The 21,064-nt window shown below is 38.9% G+C and overlaps 1 protein-coding gene across 3 annotated transcripts in view; it reads left to right on the top strand.

The window, feature by feature from the left end:
• Positions 1 to 6,894: 6,894 nt before the first annotated feature.
• The window catches only part of myo3b (myosin IIIB), a 337,839-nt gene continuing 323,669 nt past the window's right edge, over positions 6,895 to 21,064 (top strand). For all 3 annotated transcript variants that reach the window (XM_078403918.1, XM_078403917.1, XM_078403920.1), the window contains exons 1-3: positions 6,895 to 7,089; positions 16,719 to 16,906; positions 20,747 to 20,881. In XM_078403918.1, the coding sequence (XP_078260044.1) occupies positions 16,742 to 16,906; positions 20,747 to 20,881 (300 nt within the window). In that variant the 5' untranslated portion in view covers positions 6,895 to 7,089; positions 16,719 to 16,741. The remainder of the gene's footprint in view (positions 7,090 to 16,718; positions 16,907 to 20,746; positions 20,882 to 21,064) is intronic.

The raw sequence follows: 21,064 nt of genomic DNA, 5'->3' as shown, positions 1-21,064 counted from the left end.
TCATGATGGAAGTAGAGTAAAGGAAAGGAGTGTTAAGTTAAATCAGAAGGTAAAGGTGAAAAACCATCATCACAAGTGGGTGAAGTGGTTACCTGGAAGAGTAGTAAAAAAAGTGCAGACCACGGACATACTTGATCAAGATGTTTGGAAGTGGTAATGTGAGAAAAGTACACATTGACCATGTCATGCCTATGCAAGCACATGGTTGAAATTAGACAAAGTAGATGAGTCAGATAATTGGGTTACCCCTCAAGTACAGGTACCAGATGAACCAGAAATGGTACAAGAAGGTATACAAGTTAGTGAGAGCTTGAATCAGCCTGAAAATGGAGGTTCAAGTGGGGTTGACAGTCAAACAAAATGGACTGATGGATTGGAATCTATGAATGTAGGTCAAAAGGAAGGCTTGACTGGATTAACAATGGGTAAAGTCCAAGTGGTTCTAAACAGTCAGAAACGTTTGGTCAGGGAAGATATCCAGAAAGAAGGAGAAACGCAGTGGTTAGGTTAAATTTGTAAAGTTATTGCCTGAAATGTATATATCATTGTATATACCACATAGATGCATGATGCCCTCACTTTATTCCGGTTGTATAAAAGTAAACTATCAGACAAGATTGTAATAATTTCATACCGTCGGTTATATTCAAAACAAAATGTCCACCAGGAATTTTTTTTATTAGGGTGGAAGGAGTTGTAATAGCACCACCTTTGGTGGAGGATTGGAAATGTTTGAATAAACCACAGTGCAGCTGTGCAGCCATTGAGTTAACTTGTTGTTCTGTGTCTGAGCTCGAGATATCACAATTACATTTTACAATTCACAGACAATGGACTTATTCGGTATTGCACTACTCTTAAAACTGTTATTATCACTATCATTAGAAAATAACCCCTTAAGAAAACTTTGTATTTCCATTTCTCTCAGCTGCTTTTGACCTATTTATGGATACTTCTTCCTTTGGAGAGAAATGGAATCTCAGATTTATTTAAGCTTTTCTGTAATTATGCCAGAATATGAGCAACAGTGGAAACTTCCAAAAAATGCTTTTGTTGTCTATTCTAGGCTTGGAGGTTTGTCCATTTGCCCCAATGCATGATGTCCAATCTATTCTCTTGGACAGACTCTAATTCTTAGATAACTTCCTCCAACTGGTCATTGCAGGTTGCAAAGGAACATTCCTTCAACTTTCAGAATAATTTTAGTCGTATGCTCCATTAATTCATTCTATTCACATTAGTTCACTTGCTGCAATATCAAGCAGTATGAAAGATAAACACATGGATATGCAGTGCTTGGAAGAATATGAGGCAGATGAGATTAGTTTATCTTGGCATCACGTTCGGCACAGACATTACGGGCCCAAGGGCCTGTGCTGCAGCTTTCTATGTTCTATTACTGTCAGCATTTTCACTTCATGTGAATGCAACTTAAGTAATTATCAATTTTGCTGGAAACCTTTATGTATAGGTATTAAATAAATGTGCAAAGTTGTGTCTTTACAAAAAAAATGTATTAGATATTTAATTCTGAACCTAAATTTGTCTTTTAAGTGTACTGTCTACTTTTGTTTACTTTTGTAAACATTTTGATGTGCAGTGCAGACTTGTTCAAAAGATTATGACTCATTTGTCTTCAGACCCACAATTGGAGGGAATATTAGTGCGATGGGGATAAAACAGACACTGTATTTCAAACAATGAACGTTTCATTACAGAGCCAGGCATTCAAGATTTTGTTATTACTCCATCATTACTAATTAGTGTAAATTCATAGTACTGAAAAGAATCTGCCTCAGATAATAGCAATGACCTGAATTCCACAGTAATTGTCCTGTTCATAGACTGTGGATTGAAACAAGAACACAAGACTTCTTTCAAACACAAGTCTTTGAAATGTACTGATTTCTGGATTTTGACAAAACAGTCACAGGTAATTATGTTACCCTGGAATCAGGTGTCTGGAGCTTTGTAAATCTTGTAAATCTTCTCTGCATTCTTTCCAGCCTAACACCATCCTTTCTTTCGCAAGGAGACCAAAACTGAACACAATACTCCAAATGCAGCCTCACCAATATCTTGTACAACGTCTTGTTCCTTTCCCTTAATCTATTAATCTGTTTAAATGCCACATCCTACCAACTGTGGCACCATTCAGATATTGCTCAATGTCCCAGAGCCCCATCAGCCATCTACCTAACATTTTTCCCATCCGTTCCCTTCACGCAACCATACATTTTCTTCTTTTTCCTTTCAGAAAACCAGGAACTACAACTTTGCCAGATGTTGCAGGATTACTAAGGAGAGAATGCAGATGAAAGCACAATATGGAAGCTTAGATGGGGCATCTTGTTCAGCTTGGACGAGTTGGGTCGAAGGCCCTGTTTCCGTGCTGCATGACTTTATTGAATTCTATTTGTAGCTAATTTTATATCACTAGCACACTGTATCATGCTGTCTTGCAGCTTCTGGCAACCAGAGAAAATTGAAATTCTCCAATTTCTGACTTTCGTCAGAGCAGCTTTCAATTTACTTCAATTTACAACAGCATTTGAAAAATGTATAGGATTCTCCTATAATAATGTCTGTGAAAAATAAGACTGCAAACTTGGCAAATATACTGGAGTACTGTGAATTTTGATCTCATGCCCAAAAAGCATGTTATTCTTAAGCAATTTTTCATTATGATTATGGGCTTTTGGGTGCTTTATAAATGCTAGCCACATCAACATATATATTAACAGGAAATAAGTGTTTCAATACCTCAACAAGGAATTTCTGATGAAATTTCCCCTCCAGGAGACCACAGGCGTTTTGCTGATCCTTTAATTCTACGGTGAGTGAAGTTCTGTCGATTTTTGCTGTTGTCCCAACATCCATCTCAGAACGATACTTAAATGTGAGTATTATGTTCATGAAATATAGATGAGATATTTGCTGTTCCTGCAATTCTGCTTTTGCACTTCCAGTGATTGTTGATAAGTAGAATCATTCTCAAGGTTGTCAAGCTACAGCTGAATTGATGAACCTGAATGTACAGAGAGGAGAGGATAATGAAACATGATAAGATTGCATTTTCTTCACAGTGTGATTATTGAAGACCCATGATCTGTCACACCAGAGATATATGAAACTAGGACTTGTTTCAGCTTCTATATTCTGGATATGTTTTAAGTTACACTTTTGTTCCATTCATCCTTGTTGAAGTTATATAAAAGTAATAGCAACAGAAAAAATGTGACATTAATTTATTTTGCATGGACACAAGCATAAAGCTGGAAGCTTTCAGAAGAGGCAGCAATAGTGATTTTTTTTAATTCAAGGGAGCAAGTTGGAGTTGGCAATTTCCCACCACCAAGGCTTTGGATGGAAAAGTAGAAGCTTACCAAGTACCTCAATCATCAGTTATAAAATTAAAACAGACAAGTTACTATAAATAATTTTATATCATTCATTTCAATTGTGCCTTTTATCCTGCTTATTGAAAGGCAGGCAAAACATTGATAACATTTAGTTTCAATCACAATTTTTAATAACAATTTTATCATATTTTTCTTATTCAGATTTGTTATCATGAATAAGATATCATCAATTTTACATTGCAAATGTGACGGATCCTCACTTCGTGTTATTAAAAGGTTTAAGATTTATTTACTGAATGTCTGATGGAAACACTCAATCACTGTTTAATGAATAATCTGACAAAAAAATTAACATACTTGTCAAGAACATAATTTTGTTGTGAATTCATATTGGATGCTTATATATTAGCTTAATATCATTTAAGCTCATGCAAATTGGCCTAACATGCTGAGCACTTTAGCAAATCAAATGGATTGTGTGATATACAAATTACAGTTTTCCTTTGTAAAATCTTGAAGTGTAATCATTATAGGTAGTTAACGTTATTCATAACTACCTTCATAGTGCAATTTATAGGATAGTATTAGTTTATAAACAAATGACTTTATATTGTTTCCTTGTACCTGATCACCCCATTTAGTGCTCTCATGTCTTGCTACACTTAGTTATATTTTCGATGGTCATTCCCACCTTTTCAATGCATTTATACAGTATCTTTTAGTGATTCACGTTGATATGTTTGCTATTCTTTTCAGTTAATTTCATTAGCTTGGTCAGATCTTTTTAATGTTTCAAACCTCCTGAATATTTGGTTACATTAATACAATAGAGCTACTGGAAGGTAGCTACACATATGGGAATGTGTATAATTTGCATAATTGTATAAATGTGCAATATTTGTATTGTATGGTCTTATGGTCAAGCTCAAAGCTGTCAGATGGCACTTTTTGATCATCTGGAAATAGATGCATCAATAGGAGAACTTAAGCACAAATGAATGGTTTCTGACTGCCTTTTGTTCTTAGACTTCATCCTGAAGAAAGTTTCTTGGTTGTTTCAAAATACATTAATATTTCAGAAGCTGAGAGGTAATAACTTGAAGAATTTAACTCTTGTTAAAATACCATGGTGCAGAAATGGAAAATTCAAGAAATATTGTCAGAGAAAATCTGCTCAGAGAAAAAGGGAGTAAATGGTTCAAGATTACATTTCATTATCAATGATCAAATATAATATTTCTGATTTGCAGAAGTGGTCAGCATGTTAGCAATCCAATTTCCATAAGATCAAACGATTTTGATCTAAAATATCTAATACTGCATTTACTTTGAATTTACAACATGTGCATATTTTAATCAAACAAGTTACAAAAATTCAGGAATGGTAACAGATACCAAAGACATGATAGAGTTCATAAGCTCTCGGAGCAGAATTCGGACATTCGACTCATCAAGTCTACTCTGCCATTTAATCATGGCTGATCTATCTTTCCCTCTCAACCACATTCTCCTGCCTTCGCCCCATAACCCCTGATACCTGTACTAATCAAGAATCTATTAATCTCCACCTTAAAAATATCCATTCACCTGGCCTCCACAGCGTGTGTGGCAATGAATTCCACAGATTCACCACCGACTGACTAAAGAAATTCCTCCTCATCTCCTTTCTAAATGTATGTCCTTTTATTCTGAGGCTGTGGCCTAGACTCTCCCACGAATAGAAACATCCTTTCTACATTTGCTCTGTACAGGCCTTTCACTATACGGTAAGTACAATGAGGTCCCCCCCCCCATCCTTCTAAACTCATGAATCACATCCCAAAGTTTTGAAAGAGATTATGATTGGGTGGTAACAAAAATGACTCCAATATATCAGGAGCGAGAGAGAGTAAAGGATGACAGGAAGCTACTATTAGACATATTAGTCTAACGTTAATAGTAGGAAAGATGCTGGGCGGGGGGGGGCATTGATTTGAGTTTGATTAATCTGGTTCTTTGAGGATGTGATTAGTAGGACCAGAAGTTTGGTGTATTTGGATTTTCAGACAACTTTTAATCAAGCCTCCACACAGAAAGTTGGTCAAGAGGTAAAGTACATGGAATTTAAGATAATTTAATAACACGGATCTAGATGTAATAAAAGATAACTGCAGATGCTGGTTTATGCCAAAGATGGACACAGAATGCTGGAGTAACTCAGTGGGTCAGGCAGCATCTCTGTAGAAAATGGAGGGGTGACGTTTTGGTTCGGGACCCTTCTTCAGACTGATTATAGTAGGGAGAGTGGGGGGTAAAACTGGGAGTGAAGGAAAAAATAGGACAAATTGGGGTTGGCAATAGATCACCTCAGGCAAGGAGGTTACCTGATAGGTTGAATGTTGGTTAGAGTCAGATGTGAGCCCAAGGGGGCTACATAGATACCATTTGAAATGATGTACCTTCTTGGGTCTAACCAACAGTCAGCCTATCATGGAACTGCCTTGCTGGGCTGGATTTTATGCAGGGAATGGAGGCATATGGATTATGCATAAGAGATGGTCTTGGCATTGTGTTTGTGGGCCATTGGGCCTGTTCTATGTATTGTTCTATGTTTTATGAATGAATGAAAGGTACAGAGTGGGAACAGGTCCTTTAGCCAACTGAGTCCACGACAACCATTGATCACCTGTTCACACTAAGTCTATGTTATCCTACTTTTACACCCACTCCTTACACACTGGGGACAATTTACAGAGGCCAATTAACCCACATGTCTTTGCAATGTGGGAGGAAACTGGAGCACCCTGGGGAAATCCACGCGGTCACAGGGAGAAGACCTGAGCTCAAACCGAGGTCTCTGGCACTGTTTGGCAGCAGCTCTACCAGCTGTGTTACTGTGCTGGATATTATCTGTTTCACCTCAGAAACATGAAATATGCAATAGTTTGAAAATACAATCTTCTGGCCACATGGCAGATGGTAAGAACTGCAACGCAGTAATACTTTTATTACAACATTTTCATCTTGTGGATCGTCATAAAGTAAAACACCTGATTACGTTTAAGCTTTCACCTACTTAAAACAATAGTTATTAGTTTCGAATAACGTTTTAATATAAATTTTCTGATCCATTTTTTTTCAACTAAATCGCAAAACTCTGCATTCGACATTTTACATGTCTAATTCAACGTTTTAGTTTAATTGGGTGCCCAAATAAGACCAAAGACGTCTGATAAAATCCATTCCTATGTAAAATGGCCAAGGTGTCGGCCGGCCGCGTTCTGTAGTAATGTGGACATTTTTGTTAAAACCACCAGAGTTATTTCTACATAGAGTTATTTCTACACAAAGTTATTTCTTCCAGTTTACAGTAGCGTAGGCTAATTCTTTGTCGAACTAAAAGACTCATCAGTTTCTGGTTAATTATTAAACCCATGCTGAAAGAGTTCACCTGGCAGACACCTGGGCGATCATGTGGAAAAGACAGGTTGCATGCAAACTCAACCTCGCGTCGCTACTCTTCCCTCCTGAAGTTCTTCAGATAGTCCCGGGAAGGGGTGCAAGCCTCGGAGGCGCGCCCGGTGCACGCGCGCCGCGCCTGGGACTCCGCTTGCGTTTTGTTGTGAAGAGTCTGGGTGGAAAGTGAGCAATAACCCAACTCCTAAAATATCCTTACTCCGCGAGCAATTGTTTGTTGATAATTAATTCAAAGCCGAGAAAGTTACCAGCACGAAACTGCCAGAAGAGGGTAAGTTGAGTGTGATGATTAACTTGGATTGTTATTATTAGGGTTTTCTTGGTGTGTGACCTGTTTCAAATCGGTCACAAACTTCTAAATCAAATCAAAGCAAAACATCAGTGGCGCAGCTGGGAGAGGCGCTGCCTCACGGCGCCAGAGACCCGGGTTTGATTCTGACATCGGGTGTTGTATGTGTGGTGTTTGCATGTTTTCCCTGTGACGCCGTGGGTTTCCCCCGGGTTCTCCGGTTTTCTTCCACATCCCAAAGACGTGCGGGTTTTGCAGGTTAATTGGCCTCTGTAAAATTGACCTTAGTGTGTAGGGTGTGGATGAGAAAGTGAACGGATGATTTGATGGTCAATATAGACTCTTAAGAGCTGGATAGAGCTCTTAAGGATAGCGGAGTCAGGGGGTATGGGGAGAAGGCAGGAACGGGGTACTGATTGAGAATGATCAGCCATGATCACATTGAATGGCGGTGCTGGCTCGAAGGGCCGAATGGCCTCCTCCTGCACCTATTGTCTATTGACTCTGTGGGCCGAAGAGTCTATTTACATTCTGTATCTCTAAACTAAAATTAAACATCCCTTATACTCTCCCTTCCCCCACATGTGCGAATTCTCATTACAAAACCTAGCTAGTTTGAGAGGAGAAAAGTTTAAAGGACACGTGAGAGAAATGTTTTTCCACGACCAGGCAGTGCCAACCCCTGGCAGATGTGATAGTGGTGTTTAAGTGGCTTTTGGGCAGGTATATTGATGTACAGGGAATGAAGGGAAATGGATTATGTGTAGGCAGCGGAGATTAGATTAACCTGGCGTCACGTTTGGCATGAATATTGTGGGCTGAAGGGCCTGTGTTCTGTTCTATGAGAGCATTTGGGTAACAGTGTGCCTGAGATGAAAACAGTAAATGCTGGAGATGTGCCGTAGATTAGGCTGTGACTAATCCTGTGCCTGTAGGAGGTAATAATTGAAAGAGATGAATGAGGTTAGTATTTGCAAAAGTTCACAAAATGCTGGAGTAACTCACCAGGTCAAGCAGCATCTCTGGAGAACATGGGTAGGTGACATTATGGGTCAAGACCCTTTAGACTGCAAGTTTAGTTTGCACTTACAGTACAAGTTAAACTCTTGCATGAATTTAAAATTGGTATTCATTGGCATGAGGATTCTGTAAATTTTGCAAACCGCAATGAAACAGAAATGTGTGGAAGAAAATGCTGCAATTTCTTCCTCAAAGTTGTATGTTGTACATTGTGCCTAAAGAAGGGTCCTCACCCGAAACGTCATCTATCTATGTTCTCCAGAGATGGTTTATGTCCTTTTGTGCACATTGTTTCTATAGGTTTCTCAAGCGTTCAAATATTTTATCGTAATTTACTTTCTTTCCCCCAGGTGTCCTGTAATCCAATCTTTTTGTTTTCCTCGTTATTTGTGTGTCTAAACCTTGGTTCATCCCATTTCTTTAGCTGTCTTTAGGGTCTACGATGAAGTATTCAGTTTAAGCAAATTTGGGACCATATTATTGGTGACCAGGCCTAGCAGGTCTGGTGATTTTGGGCAAGTGAAGAGGTAGTTGCAAAATGCAGTTTTAGATGTTGTGGAGGCATCAGTAGTGATCTTTTCATTGTGATCAGATTTGCTAATTCGTGGTCCAGCTGTGGCTTGCGATTTGCTTAATCTCTATCTGTTTTTTACCAAGGCCATTGGGGCACATCTGGGAATGGAACCAGCCCATGAAGGGAGGAAATAAAGTTGGCTAGATGTGGCTTTTCCCCAAACACAAAATAAATAACCAATACTGCTTAGCTTACAGTGCCTGCATCCCAAATCTTCAAGACATTTCAAACTTGTTCAGGTTTGCTGATACTAATAATGTAAACTGACAGTACTGAAGTTTCAGTGTGCATTTTGTTTACAAACATTGACTCTTATATTGAGTCACCAATATTTCCCTTATCCATAGCATCCATGCAAATCCAAGATCATGTCCTGCTGTATCTTCTAACTTCAGCTAACCTCAGTCTACATGCCATCATCCCACAAACTTTTGTTCTTAATATTTTCAAGTCAGACCTGCTTGGCTTTATGAAGGTCTCAATGCAAATTCTTGTTCCAGTTTATATTTCTGCTACGTGTCCATGTAACTTGCATTTCATCTGGCATATTAATTGTTGTGATTCTCAATTTACAAAGAATTTAACTTGAAGATGGTTCCTGGAGTTTCAAGTTGTCTTAGTGTTACAAAGGGGAAGCAAATTATCTATTGTCTACTGCATTGGTCTAAGTTTAGTGGTAGTCTTATTCTTCTGAGGCAGAGGTTTGTAGGTTCAAGTTGCACTCTCCATTTCACAACGTAGTCTAGGCTTCCAGTCTTGGTGTTAAGGGATTGGTGTAGTGTGACGTGCCACCTTTCAGACATAGCTATTAAGTGTTGCACCATTGGACCTCATTGGGCATCAAATATTATATGGCACGACTCAAATGGTAGAAGAATTCTACTGAGTCCTTACTCTTTAAACAACGCACACTTTTTGGATACATGGAACAGGCTGATTCAATGTTTTTAAGATGTCTCCTTTTTCCTTAATCATAGCTTCCTCTCTACCGTTATTATAGAGTTCTCAATGGCATCTCTGTTTCCTGCAGTCCTATTCCTAACTCCTCTGCTCCCAGCTAAAACACAGCTAAGGTTTTCATAGTACTCATTTTTCACACCCACCAGTCTCTATGTTCAACCGAAGATAGACACAAAATGCTGGAGTAATTCAGTCGGTTAGGCAGTATCTCTGGAGAAAAGGAATAGGTGAAATTTTGGATTGTAACCCTTCTTCACCTATTCATTTTCTGCAGAAATGCTGCCTGACCCGCTGGGTTACTCCAGCATTTTGTGTCAATTTTCAGTATAAACCAGCATCTCCAATTCCTTCCTACACTCTAGGTTCAACTGATTGCCCTTCATAATTTCATCCATCTATGCCAACACCACAGGGATCTTCCCCTCCATGTTCTTTGCTCTGTGACATGCCAGTTTGCTCTTCCATTTTCACCGAATACTTCCTTTCTTGCAACACTTTCTTGCATGACCATGGCAGGTGCAATATCTGTCCTTTTACTTCTTCCCTTCCAAACATGCATGAACCCAACAGGTGAGGCAGCAATCCGCCTGCATTGTATCGAATTTCATCTACAGTATTCTGTGCTCTCAGAATGATCTTTTCTGCACTGGAGAATCCAAACGTGGGTTGAGTGGTGACAGGAGACTGCAGATGCTGGAATTTGTAGCAAAAACAATCGGCTGGAGGAACTCAGCAGATCAGGTCATACCTGTGGAGGGAATCGTACAGTCGACGTTTTGAGTCGCCCTTTGCAGATAACATCTGTTCAGTCTGTAAGAACAGCCCTGTTCTTCCAATCATCCATGATTTTAATTTTCTGCCTCACTCCTACTGACGAATCTGTGTTCAGCCTCCTACATTACTCCAACAATGTAAGCTAGAGGAATAGCACCTCATCTTTCACATTTGTATTGAAGCCCATAGGACTAAGCACAGAAAATAGGTGCAGGAGTAGGCCATTCGGCCCTTCGAGCCAACACCGCCATTCAATATGATCATGGCTGAAATCAGTACCCCATTCCTGGCTTTCTCCCCGTATCCCTAACTCTCTCTTGAATACGTCTATCTAACTCTCTCTTGAATACATTATTCCCTTTAAAATGTTATTCCCTTTATACTAAATGTTATTCCCATTATCATGTATTGACACTGTGGATGGCTCGATTGTAATCATGCATTGCCTTTCCTCTGACTTGCAACAAAAGCTTTTCACAGTACCTTGGTACACGTGACAATAAGCTAAGCTAAACTTAATATTAAATTTAATAATTTCAGGTAACCATTTTTATTTTTCGTCACAGATGTGACGGTGCCTTTTTCATAACCAGAATAACTTTGGTCTGCACCTCTGAAGAAGGGTCTCGACCCAAAACGTCACCCATTCCTTCTCTCCAGAGATGCTAACTGTCCCGCTGAGTTACTCCAGCTTTTTGTGCCTATCATTTCCTTTGTTCTCTCCATCATTTTCATTGTTTGTTTTCTCTTTTTTCCAGGTCTGATGGAAGCTCCTTGACCTGAAACATTACTCTCTTTTTATTCATTTAGTTTTTTATTGCCCCATGTGAAAAGCTTTTTGTTGCGTGCTATCTAGTCAAAGAAAAGATTATACATAGCTGTTCTTTGACCTACTGAGTGCTTTTATCACTTTCTTCTTTTTGTGTGTGACCAAAAATGAGCTAGTTGCTTTGCGTGCTTACAGCAGAAAAGCATCCACCATGTACTTAATTTTAAAGAAGGGCCTGAGTTCATAAGTACTTTATGAACTTTTGGGATTTTCTCATGTCAAGAGTGATATTGCACAATTTACAGTTAATTTTTCAACTCGTTGGTAAACTTCTATGTTGCAATTTATTTCTTCTTTAGACTTGCTCCAGTGATTAGAATGGAAGGTGAAATTGGGGTAGCAGAGAACAAATATTGTGCAACACAAAATGCTGGAGTAACTTAGCAGGTCAGGCAGCAGCTCTTGAGGGAATGAATAGACAACGCACTGGGTCTCAACCCAAAATGTCTCCTATGCATGTGCTCCAGAGAAGTTGCCTGACCAGCTGAGTTACTCCAGCACTGTGTTTACTTAAAATTCCAGCATCTGCAGTTCCTATATATGGTACCAAGTTAAATATAGTACAAAGGACTTAAATGGTAATTTTAATTATTATATATGATATAACATACAAAATGCTGCATTGGATGGTCATGAATTTGTAATTAAGTTGACTGGAAGCATATTAACTCCAATTTAATAAAAAACAAATATGTTTAAGTGAGTTGAGGTAACTTCTAAAATATGCCATATCATTATCACGAACACTTACATTTCTGTTAAAAAAAAACATGTAAACAGTTCTGGAGTTATTAAAAAAGGCAAAAGTGGCTTTCAATTTTAATGTGACTAAAAATAGAGCGCATTGAGCTAAAACATCTTTTGTGGTTCTATTGGTTAATGCTATCAACATATTTAAATTATAGATTCACGTGCATTAGGTGAAAAAAATGTTAAACAGAATGTTTTTCACACTTTAAATTCCATAAAATGAATGTTTATTAATGTGTACAAATGTAATCAGCTGCTTTATCATCATCAGGTTAATTAGGTATTTGAATAGTTTAAAAAGGTTTACAATGGGGTGTGAATAATTTATTAGTGAGATCAACGATTAATCCTCTTGGGTTACCTGTTACCTTGGAAATAACTCTGGAATAAAAAAGGTGAACAATGAAGTAAGTAAATTCATTCGTTTGTTGACATTAAGATAGAATTCACAAAGGCACCAATACTGCCTTTGCATTCATGGTTGGATGTTCATAAAATTTGTCAGTATGGGCCATGGTAACAGATGTTATTCTGGAAATTTGGCACAGATGATTGGAGGAGGTTAAAGTCAAATAAATATTTTTAATTAAAATGTTAATTTGAATGTTTTTTTTCCCCTCAAACTTCCATTTGTCTACTCAAACTTCAACACTTTGGCCCATAAGTGTGATTGTAATGCAGTTACAATAAAATCACCATGGCACGGCTGGCATTCATTCGGACCATTGAGCCCATTCCGCGTGGGGCTGTCCTAATAATTCCATTCCCCTACTCTTTCTTCATAACCCAGCAAAATATGTTTTTCTCAAGTATGTATCTTATAAACCCTAAATGTCATTTGTTTTGCTCATCCTTGCAAGCAGTGAATTCCTGACCAAAAACATTCCCATAGCTTTGATAAACACAAAGTCCTGGAGTAACTCAGCAGGTCAAGCAGTGTCTTTGAAGAACATGGTTAGGTGACGTTTCGGGTCGGAGCCCTTTTTCAGGCTTCTGAAGAAGGATCCTGACTTGAAATGTCACCTATCCATGTCCTCCACAGAAGCTGTCTGACCTGCTGAGTTACTCCAGCATTTTGTGCCTATTTTTGGTATAAACCAGCATCTGCAGTTCTTTTTCTGTGGGATATTACATTATCCCATATCGTTGATTTAGGAAGGGCTTCAAAGATGAGATGAACAGCTCAATGAACCTAGCATCAATGCTCGTAAAATTATTGGAGGGGATTCTGAGAGTTAGGATCTACCAGCATTTGGAAATGCGTGTATTAAGGATAGTCAACATGAGGATTAAGGATAGTCAATATGTCTCATGAATTTAATCTGAGTTTTTTTTTGAAGTGATGACAAAGAGGATTGGCACGGATGCCACATCAACTTTGCCACATCAACTTTAGCAAGGCTTTTGACAATGTCTTGTGTGAAAGCTGCGACTCAGGCAACTTCGAATCTCACTTATGCTCAAATATTTAGAGGAATTTGCAAACTTAAAATTAAAGTAAATACATTTTCTAAAATTCACATTAAAAGAAAATGTAATTAAAACATTGTTTAGAAATAATAAGAGTGCAAAGCAAAATCTTTTGAAGAAGTAAATGTTCTTCACCTTTTGCCGTACAAATTTAACTGGTCTAAATGGTGTTTCAAATCCTGCAATAAGTCCGATCCAAGTGTTGATACCTGGAGTAATATAAGGCATCGTGCAAGAACTGAGCACTGCTACTCAACTTTCCCACAAACAATAAGCGGTTCAACACCTGAATCTGTTGGGCCCTGGAGCTTTTTAAAATTTGAAATAAATATATACTTTGTGATATCTGAACTTCACAGATAAAGGGAGTATTCATTGCCCAATGTTAATTGAGAAAGGTGGGGTGAGGCAGTCTTGAATTGCTTCTTTGGAATTCTTTAAGGTACTCCATTTGTGCTATAGAGTGGGCAATGCTAGGATTAGACTCGGTGATGTTGATTTATTTTTCAAGCCAGGATGGTATGCACTTCTATTGTTATCGTTCGTAACATTAACACCAAGGAACTTGAAGCTCAACCATTTCCACTTTGCTCCCACTGATGCTAATTGGGGCATGTAGTCCACCTCACTTCCTGAAGCTGATAACTAGCTCCTTTGTCTTGGTGACATTGAAGAAGAGGTTGTTGTCATGACATCATGTTATTAACTTCTCTAGGCCCTTCCTTTACTCTGTCTTGCCATTGGTCATGATCTGACCCACTACAGTGGTGTCATCTGCAAACTTATAAATTGATTTAGCTCCAAATTTGCCCACACAGTGGGTTATGATGGCCGTGTATCCACATGAATATTTGGACAAACCAGAGTGAGAAGCAATCTCAAAGCATTATGCTAGATTTTCTGGGTCTACTTATCAATGCCAACTCAATTTCTTTCACTCATTTGTTATCAGTTCTTCCAACATTCAGTGAAGGCACCAAGGTACCTGGGACCTTATTAAATGTCGGTGAATTTCCTTTCTTAATGAAATGTTAAGATTGAGGAATAAACTGAGGAAGCGCTGACATGGAGAGTGAATTAAAAGATTTGTTAGATGAAATAGAGAAAAATAAATAAAAGGAATGAGAATGAAATTAGGGAGTGGTTGGGAGCTTTGGAAGATGTCCCTTGTGCCATATGGAATGGGACAGAATTCTGTGGAATTAAGGGATGAGTTTCTTGAAGCAGAATATGCAGCCTCTTACCTGGTCATGCAACTGTAGTATTCATGTGGGCTGTTCTAGTTAAAGGTTTGGCCATGGGTGATCCTCAGAATGTTGGTTCCTGGAGGTATTTTAGTTTTTAGTTTAGAGATACACCATAGAAACAAGCCCTTCTGCCCACTGAGTCCACATTAATCATCTATTCACTAATTTTCTATGTTATCCCACTTTCACATCCACTTCCTGCACACTTGGGGCATTTTACAGAGGCCCCCTGCACATCTTTGGGTGTAGGAGCAACCCGAAGCACCAGGAGGAAACCCGTGCAGTCAGAGAGAGAATGTGCAAACACCACACTGACAGCACCCGAAGGCAGGGTCGAACCAGTTGTATTTGGTCATAGTAATGCTGTGAGGTATCAAGGATAGGTGATTTAACTGGAACTTACTAATCATGCCAAGTACCTTCTCATCCAAGTCAATGATATAGATTGCAAGCTATATTTATATTGCACTTTAAGATGATACACTGGAATTTAGAAGGATGAGGGGGGATCTTATTGAAACATATAAGATAATTAGGGGATTGGACACATTAGAGGCAGGAAACATGTTCCCAATGTTGGGGAGTCCAGAACAAGGGGCAACAGTTTAAGAATAAGGGGTAGGCCATTTAGAACGGAGATGAGGAAGAACTTTTTCAGTCAGAGAGTGGTGAAGGTGTGGAATTCCCTGCCTCAGAAGGCAGTGGAGGCCAGTTCGTTGGATGCTTTCAAGAGAGAGCTGGATAAAGCTCTTAAGGATAGCGGTGTGAGGGGGTATGGGGAGAAGGCAGGAACGGGGTACTGATTGAGAGTGATCAGCCATGATCGCATTGAATGGCGGTGCTGGCTCGAAGGGCTGAATGGCCTACTCCTGCACCTATTGTCTATTGTGTATTGATAACTGTGTTGGTGGAAGGTCCAACTTTTTAAAGTCCTCTATGTCTTGATTGCAAATTAAGAGTAATGAATAGTGTCAGCGGTTTCTTCCCTAGGATGTAAAAAGGGAATCACTTGAGGGATGAGATTGTGATTTTTATGAGAGTAACATTAATCTTTCTTTCATCGAGACAAAATGTTGATAAATCACTGTTCCACTGAAGCCTAGGTCCATGGTATTGGAAATTTTGAGGCAGGACAAAAAGGAATTTGGTTGTTTCTGCTCGGATGTGCATTTTATTGGATTGCATAAAACATTTAATAATCCAGAATATACTGCCATCCAAATCAATTGGTTTAAAAAGTAATAAACCTATTTTCTAAAGTATGGAGGTAACTTCATGGTTAGGACAAAAACCCTGAGGCAATCAAGTCAAAGCCTACATTTATGAAAATTAATAAACCTGGTCACTTTTTAAAACTCACTGGATTAATATCCAGCTAATATCCATCATTTGTTAATATTAATGCTATTAGAAATCTCAACACGCTATTTTTGTCTTCCCACCGTTGTTGAAACTTTATCGCCTGACAATGCAGTCCTTTCTCATGAATAAAGGATATATGTTATTTAAATGAAGAAGTATATTAAGCAAATTTTGCATCCTTTTTAAAACTTTGTATTTTGACATTCATTTCCTTAAGATCGTATAAGACATTCTGTTTATTTCACAAAAATGAATTATAGATGGGTGTGCTATTTATTGATTGAGGATGGGTAGTCAAATCCCACTAATTTCAGAATTACCTCTTTTGTCATTGGTAGAACCCCCAAGTTATAAGATGGATTTCAAACATGCATTCTTGTGCTCAAAGCATTACTGAGAGAATTCTGCACTGTTTCGATAGTATATCATGTAAAACGTTTAAAAATGTATATGTTAGTATTTATTTTTCAAGCCAGGATGGTATGCACTTCTATTGTTATCGTTCGTAACATTAACACCAAGGGACTTGATGTTACATTATTCTCTGATCTAGCTGCAGGAAAAAAACAAATACATCACTTCAGCCTTGATTCTTACCCAAGATTATTTTTTTTCTATTTTCCAGGTTGTTCTCTATTTTCCATATTTATGGCGGCTGCCCATCACCAGGCTGGGCTTGAGACATTGACTGAACCTACGGACGTCTGGGAAATAATAGAGACAATTGGAAAGGGAACCTTTGGAAAAGTCTACAAAGTGTCCAATAAGCTAGATGGTAGCCAAGCTGCAGTCAAAGTACTGGATACAGTGACTGTTAGTATTTGGAATATTCTTTTAATTGAAAATATCATTATTTTCCCTGAAAATATTTTTTCTTACAATATTAATCATAATCGTAATCATAATCGTACTTTATTAGCCAAGTATGTTTTGCAACATACGAGGAATTTCATTTGCCATAACAATAAAAAGCAACAGAACACACAAAATACATTTCAACATGAACATCCACCACAATGACTCCTCCACATTCCTCACTCTGATGGAAGACAAAAGTTCAATCTCTTCCCTTCTTTGTCCTCCAGCGGTCGGGAGCCTCTAACCTTCCGTTGACGGGGCGATCTTACTCCCGTAGCCGGCGATCGGGCCTTCCTTCGGGGCGATCAAGCTCCTGCATCGGGGGGGAATCTCAGCTCCCTCGCGCCAGGCTATTGGACCCAGGGTCGGGGCTTGTCGAACTTTGTATGGCTTCGGAGCTTCCCGACTTCGGTCTCAACCCGAGACTGCGAGCTCCTTGATGTTAAAGTCCACAGACTGCAGTTGGAGCATCGATCCCAGGCAAGGGATCGCAGGCTCCGATGGTAAGTCCACGTCCCCGTGGTGGGGCTCAAAATCAGTCCCGGGCAAGGCCTCCAGTTCCATGATGTTAGGCCGCAGAGCAACCAGAGATACGATCTGGAAACAATCGTATCTCCGGCAAGGTAAGAGATGGAAAAAGGGTTTCCCCCGACCCCCTCCCCCACCCCCCACATAAAACAAACCAGAGAACATTAACACATACTTTTTAAACACACCAAAAATAACAAAAAAAAGACAAAAAGAACAGACTGCTGGCGAGGCTGCCATCGAAGTGCCACCCGGTGGAAATGTGCATGTATTTTTATTAATGCGATTGATACATCTTAACATTTGAGTGAAAATACATTTACACAGCACAAATAAGTTGCTCACAAACCTAGGTGTTGAGCTACCAGTCCAAATTCCTCCTAGCCCAAGTCTTAAGCAGGTGAGACTTTGCATTTCTAGATTCTTTCTCCCAATTAAGGCTTCCTTGGGACATCTACTAGTAAGGTTTTAGACTTTAGAGATACAGCATGGAGATAGGCCCTTCGGCCCACCGAGTCCACACCAACCAGTGATCACCCCATACTCTAGCACTATCCTACACACTCAATTTATAATTTACAGAAGCCAAATAACCTACAAACCTGTAAATTGGAGAACCCAGAGAAAACCCACGAGGTCGCAGCGAGAACACACAAACTCCATACGGACTGCACCTGTAGTCAGGATTGAACCCGGGTCTCTGGCGCTGTAAGGCAGTAGCTGTACTACTGCACTACTGTGCCACCCCCAAAGGCCGCTTCATCAAGGTTCCAAACTCCAGAGAGTACAAGCTGAAATGATTCTATCTCTGATTCTATGTATAAGAAGGATCTGTAACACTGGTTTAATCTGAAGATAAACACAAAATACTTGAGTGCCTACCTTTGGTGTAATGCTGCCTGACTGGCTGAGTTACTCCAGCATTTTGTGTCTATCTTCTGATTCTATGTATTTCCTTTAAAGAATTGCTGAGAGCAAAAACCATTATTTTCTACCCTATTTATAAAACATTCCTTTGCCAATGACTCCATCCTTCTCCCTGTGAACTATTTATGGTTAAAATAGCTAGATTGCAAACAATCTGATTATTTGATACTAGACACATTTCCAACTGCATGTCTACTCTAACACTGATACCTGTTACCTGTTTTCATCGATGTAGCATAGGTCAGCTTTGATCAAGTCTCATCATACCTGCTACTGAATTCAATTCAATGATACTTTATTGTCACATGTAGCTAATCACAGATAAATTCTTTGTTTTTGCATACAATACATAAAGTACACACATGTTCGCCACGTTTCTAGTGTCGACCAAGTTACAAAAGTACTCATTAGTCTTGTTGGTCCCTCTTTGTTCTCGGCACCTCCTCCACCAGGTCCCGCTTTGTTCTCAGTGCGTCCCTCCTCCACCTGCCGGTTCCCTCTTTGTTCTTGGCCCCCCTGCTGGGTCCTTCATCATTCTTCTGCCTGTCCCGCTGAGTTACGCCAGCTTTTTGTGTCTATCTTCGGTTTAAACCAGCATCTGCTGTTCCTTGTTACACACTTCTTCATCCTTTGTTATCTTTGAACACACTTCTTCTGAGGCAAACCTGCCCACCGTCCATTATCCTATCCTCTGTAAACCTCCAATATGATGATGATGCCCGTGTCCAATCTCAAGAGGTTGAATGTGTAGGAAAGAACTCCAGAAGCTGGTTTAAATCGAAGGTAGACATTAAAAGCTGGAGTAACTCAGCCAGACAGGCAGCATTTCTGGAGAGAAGGAATGGGTGACGTTTCAGGTCTCGACCTGAAACGCCACCCATTCCTTCTCTCCAGAAATGCTGCCTGTCCCGCTGAGTTTCTCCAGCTTTTTGTATTTACCCTCAAGAGGTTGAACTTGTTGCTTAATACTTTTCGCATTTCCAGTATTATCTCAAACCTTGATTTATTTTCTAGCATATTTAGCCTAATTTGTTTCTTATCTATGCAATTAGAGCTCAGAGAACCCCTTGTTATCTTCTCACACTTTTATTTCTGGTATCTCCCAATGAAATACTGGTTTAAAATTAGTATCTTCTCTGGCATCACTCTTTCCCATCTCTGTAATTTCCTGTAGTACTACCTCTGAGGCAACCTTCATTTCTATGATGTGATCATCCCCAATTGCAAATGCTTGACTTTTGGCAGCTACACCTTTTGCTTTTAAAGCTTAGGTTCTAGGTTTCCCTCCTTAAACATCTATTGCTTGTTTCTTTGGTAAAATGCTGGTTAAACCCTATGTCTGGCACAACATCTGTTCATCTTTCTTATTATAACCGTGCCTGTCTCAGTGGCAATTTTTTGTTATTTCCAAACTGTTACTAGGTCAGCACTTTTTCTTTCAAACATGCTTGCGTAATTGTGCTTGCGTTAATTGGCCCTCATTGAAACTTTCATGATGAGATTAGGAAATACATTAAGTAGCCCTCCTCTGTATTGACACATCATTAATGGCTTACCTCTGCCACTTCATGTACAGTTCAGGATATGTCTGTCTTCTCACTTAAATTCTGCTGCCTGTGAACACAAGGAACCACCCTTCATCACTGTATCAAAAGAGGTACATGTTAAGTGTCTGGTGCTCAGATCCTTCGCACCAGCCATTGATACTTCAATATTAAAAGGTGTTCTGCCTGTTAGGATATGCCCCATATTCTAAATATGTAATTCTGAAAAACGGTATGTCTACACACAACTTTTAAAACACATGAAAGATACATGGATAGGAATATCTGGCTATTGGCAGTGTGGGCAAATAGGACTAGATCATTATGCCAACATGGTCACCATCGGCAAGCTAAAGGGCCTATTTTTATGCTGAATGACACAAAATATTAAAATTTAAGCAGGTAGTTATTACCATTGAAACTATAGTTAATCATTTATTGCTGTCTTTCATGTTTAAAAATGTATATTTAATTAATACACTTGTTAAGTTTGGAGATTCTACTGAGATGGTCTCCAAGAGAATGACTGTTTAATTAATAGAGACCTTTTTATATCAACCAGCTTCAGCCTCCAAGTGACTTGGTTCACACGTCTCACGTTTGTTAATTTTGCAAAGCTTGATTCGGAAATAGGCATTCTATAAAAGGGAAATGGATGTTTTATAATTTGTCTGTCATGGTCAGTTTTAGGATTAAACTAATTTTATGAAGCTATTGTCATTACAGTCCCTTTAACTCTTCTTTCAGAGTACACCTTGTGCTAATTTGTGGGTATTCTTTTTTATCATAATCTTAGGTTGTCGATGAGGAAATTGAAGCAGAATATAGTATCTTACAGTCACTCACAAGCCATCCCAATGTTGTTAAATTCTATGGAATGTTCTACAAAACTGATCTGAAGACTGGTGGATATCTGTGGTTGGTTTTGGAGGTAAGGAGCCTGTGGGTTTAGAATAATTTTCATATTTAACCTCTGGAGAAAAATACAAAATAACATTATTGAGATATAAAGCTAAATATTATGGTTGGTGATTTATCAACTGTCAGGAATAATTTATCTCAGACATATAATTTCTTAATTTCTTATACTCACCTTCATTGCACTAACCTTACC

The sequence above is a fragment of the Rhinoraja longicauda genome, chromosome 8, assembly GCF_053455715.1.
Source record: "Rhinoraja longicauda isolate Sanriku21f chromosome 8, sRhiLon1.1, whole genome shotgun sequence".
Lineage (NCBI taxonomy): Eukaryota > Metazoa > Chordata > Chondrichthyes > Rajiformes > Arhynchobatidae > Rhinoraja > Rhinoraja longicauda.
Note: the sequence above shows the minus strand (reverse complement) of the source record. Positions and strands in the feature narration are given on the sequence as shown.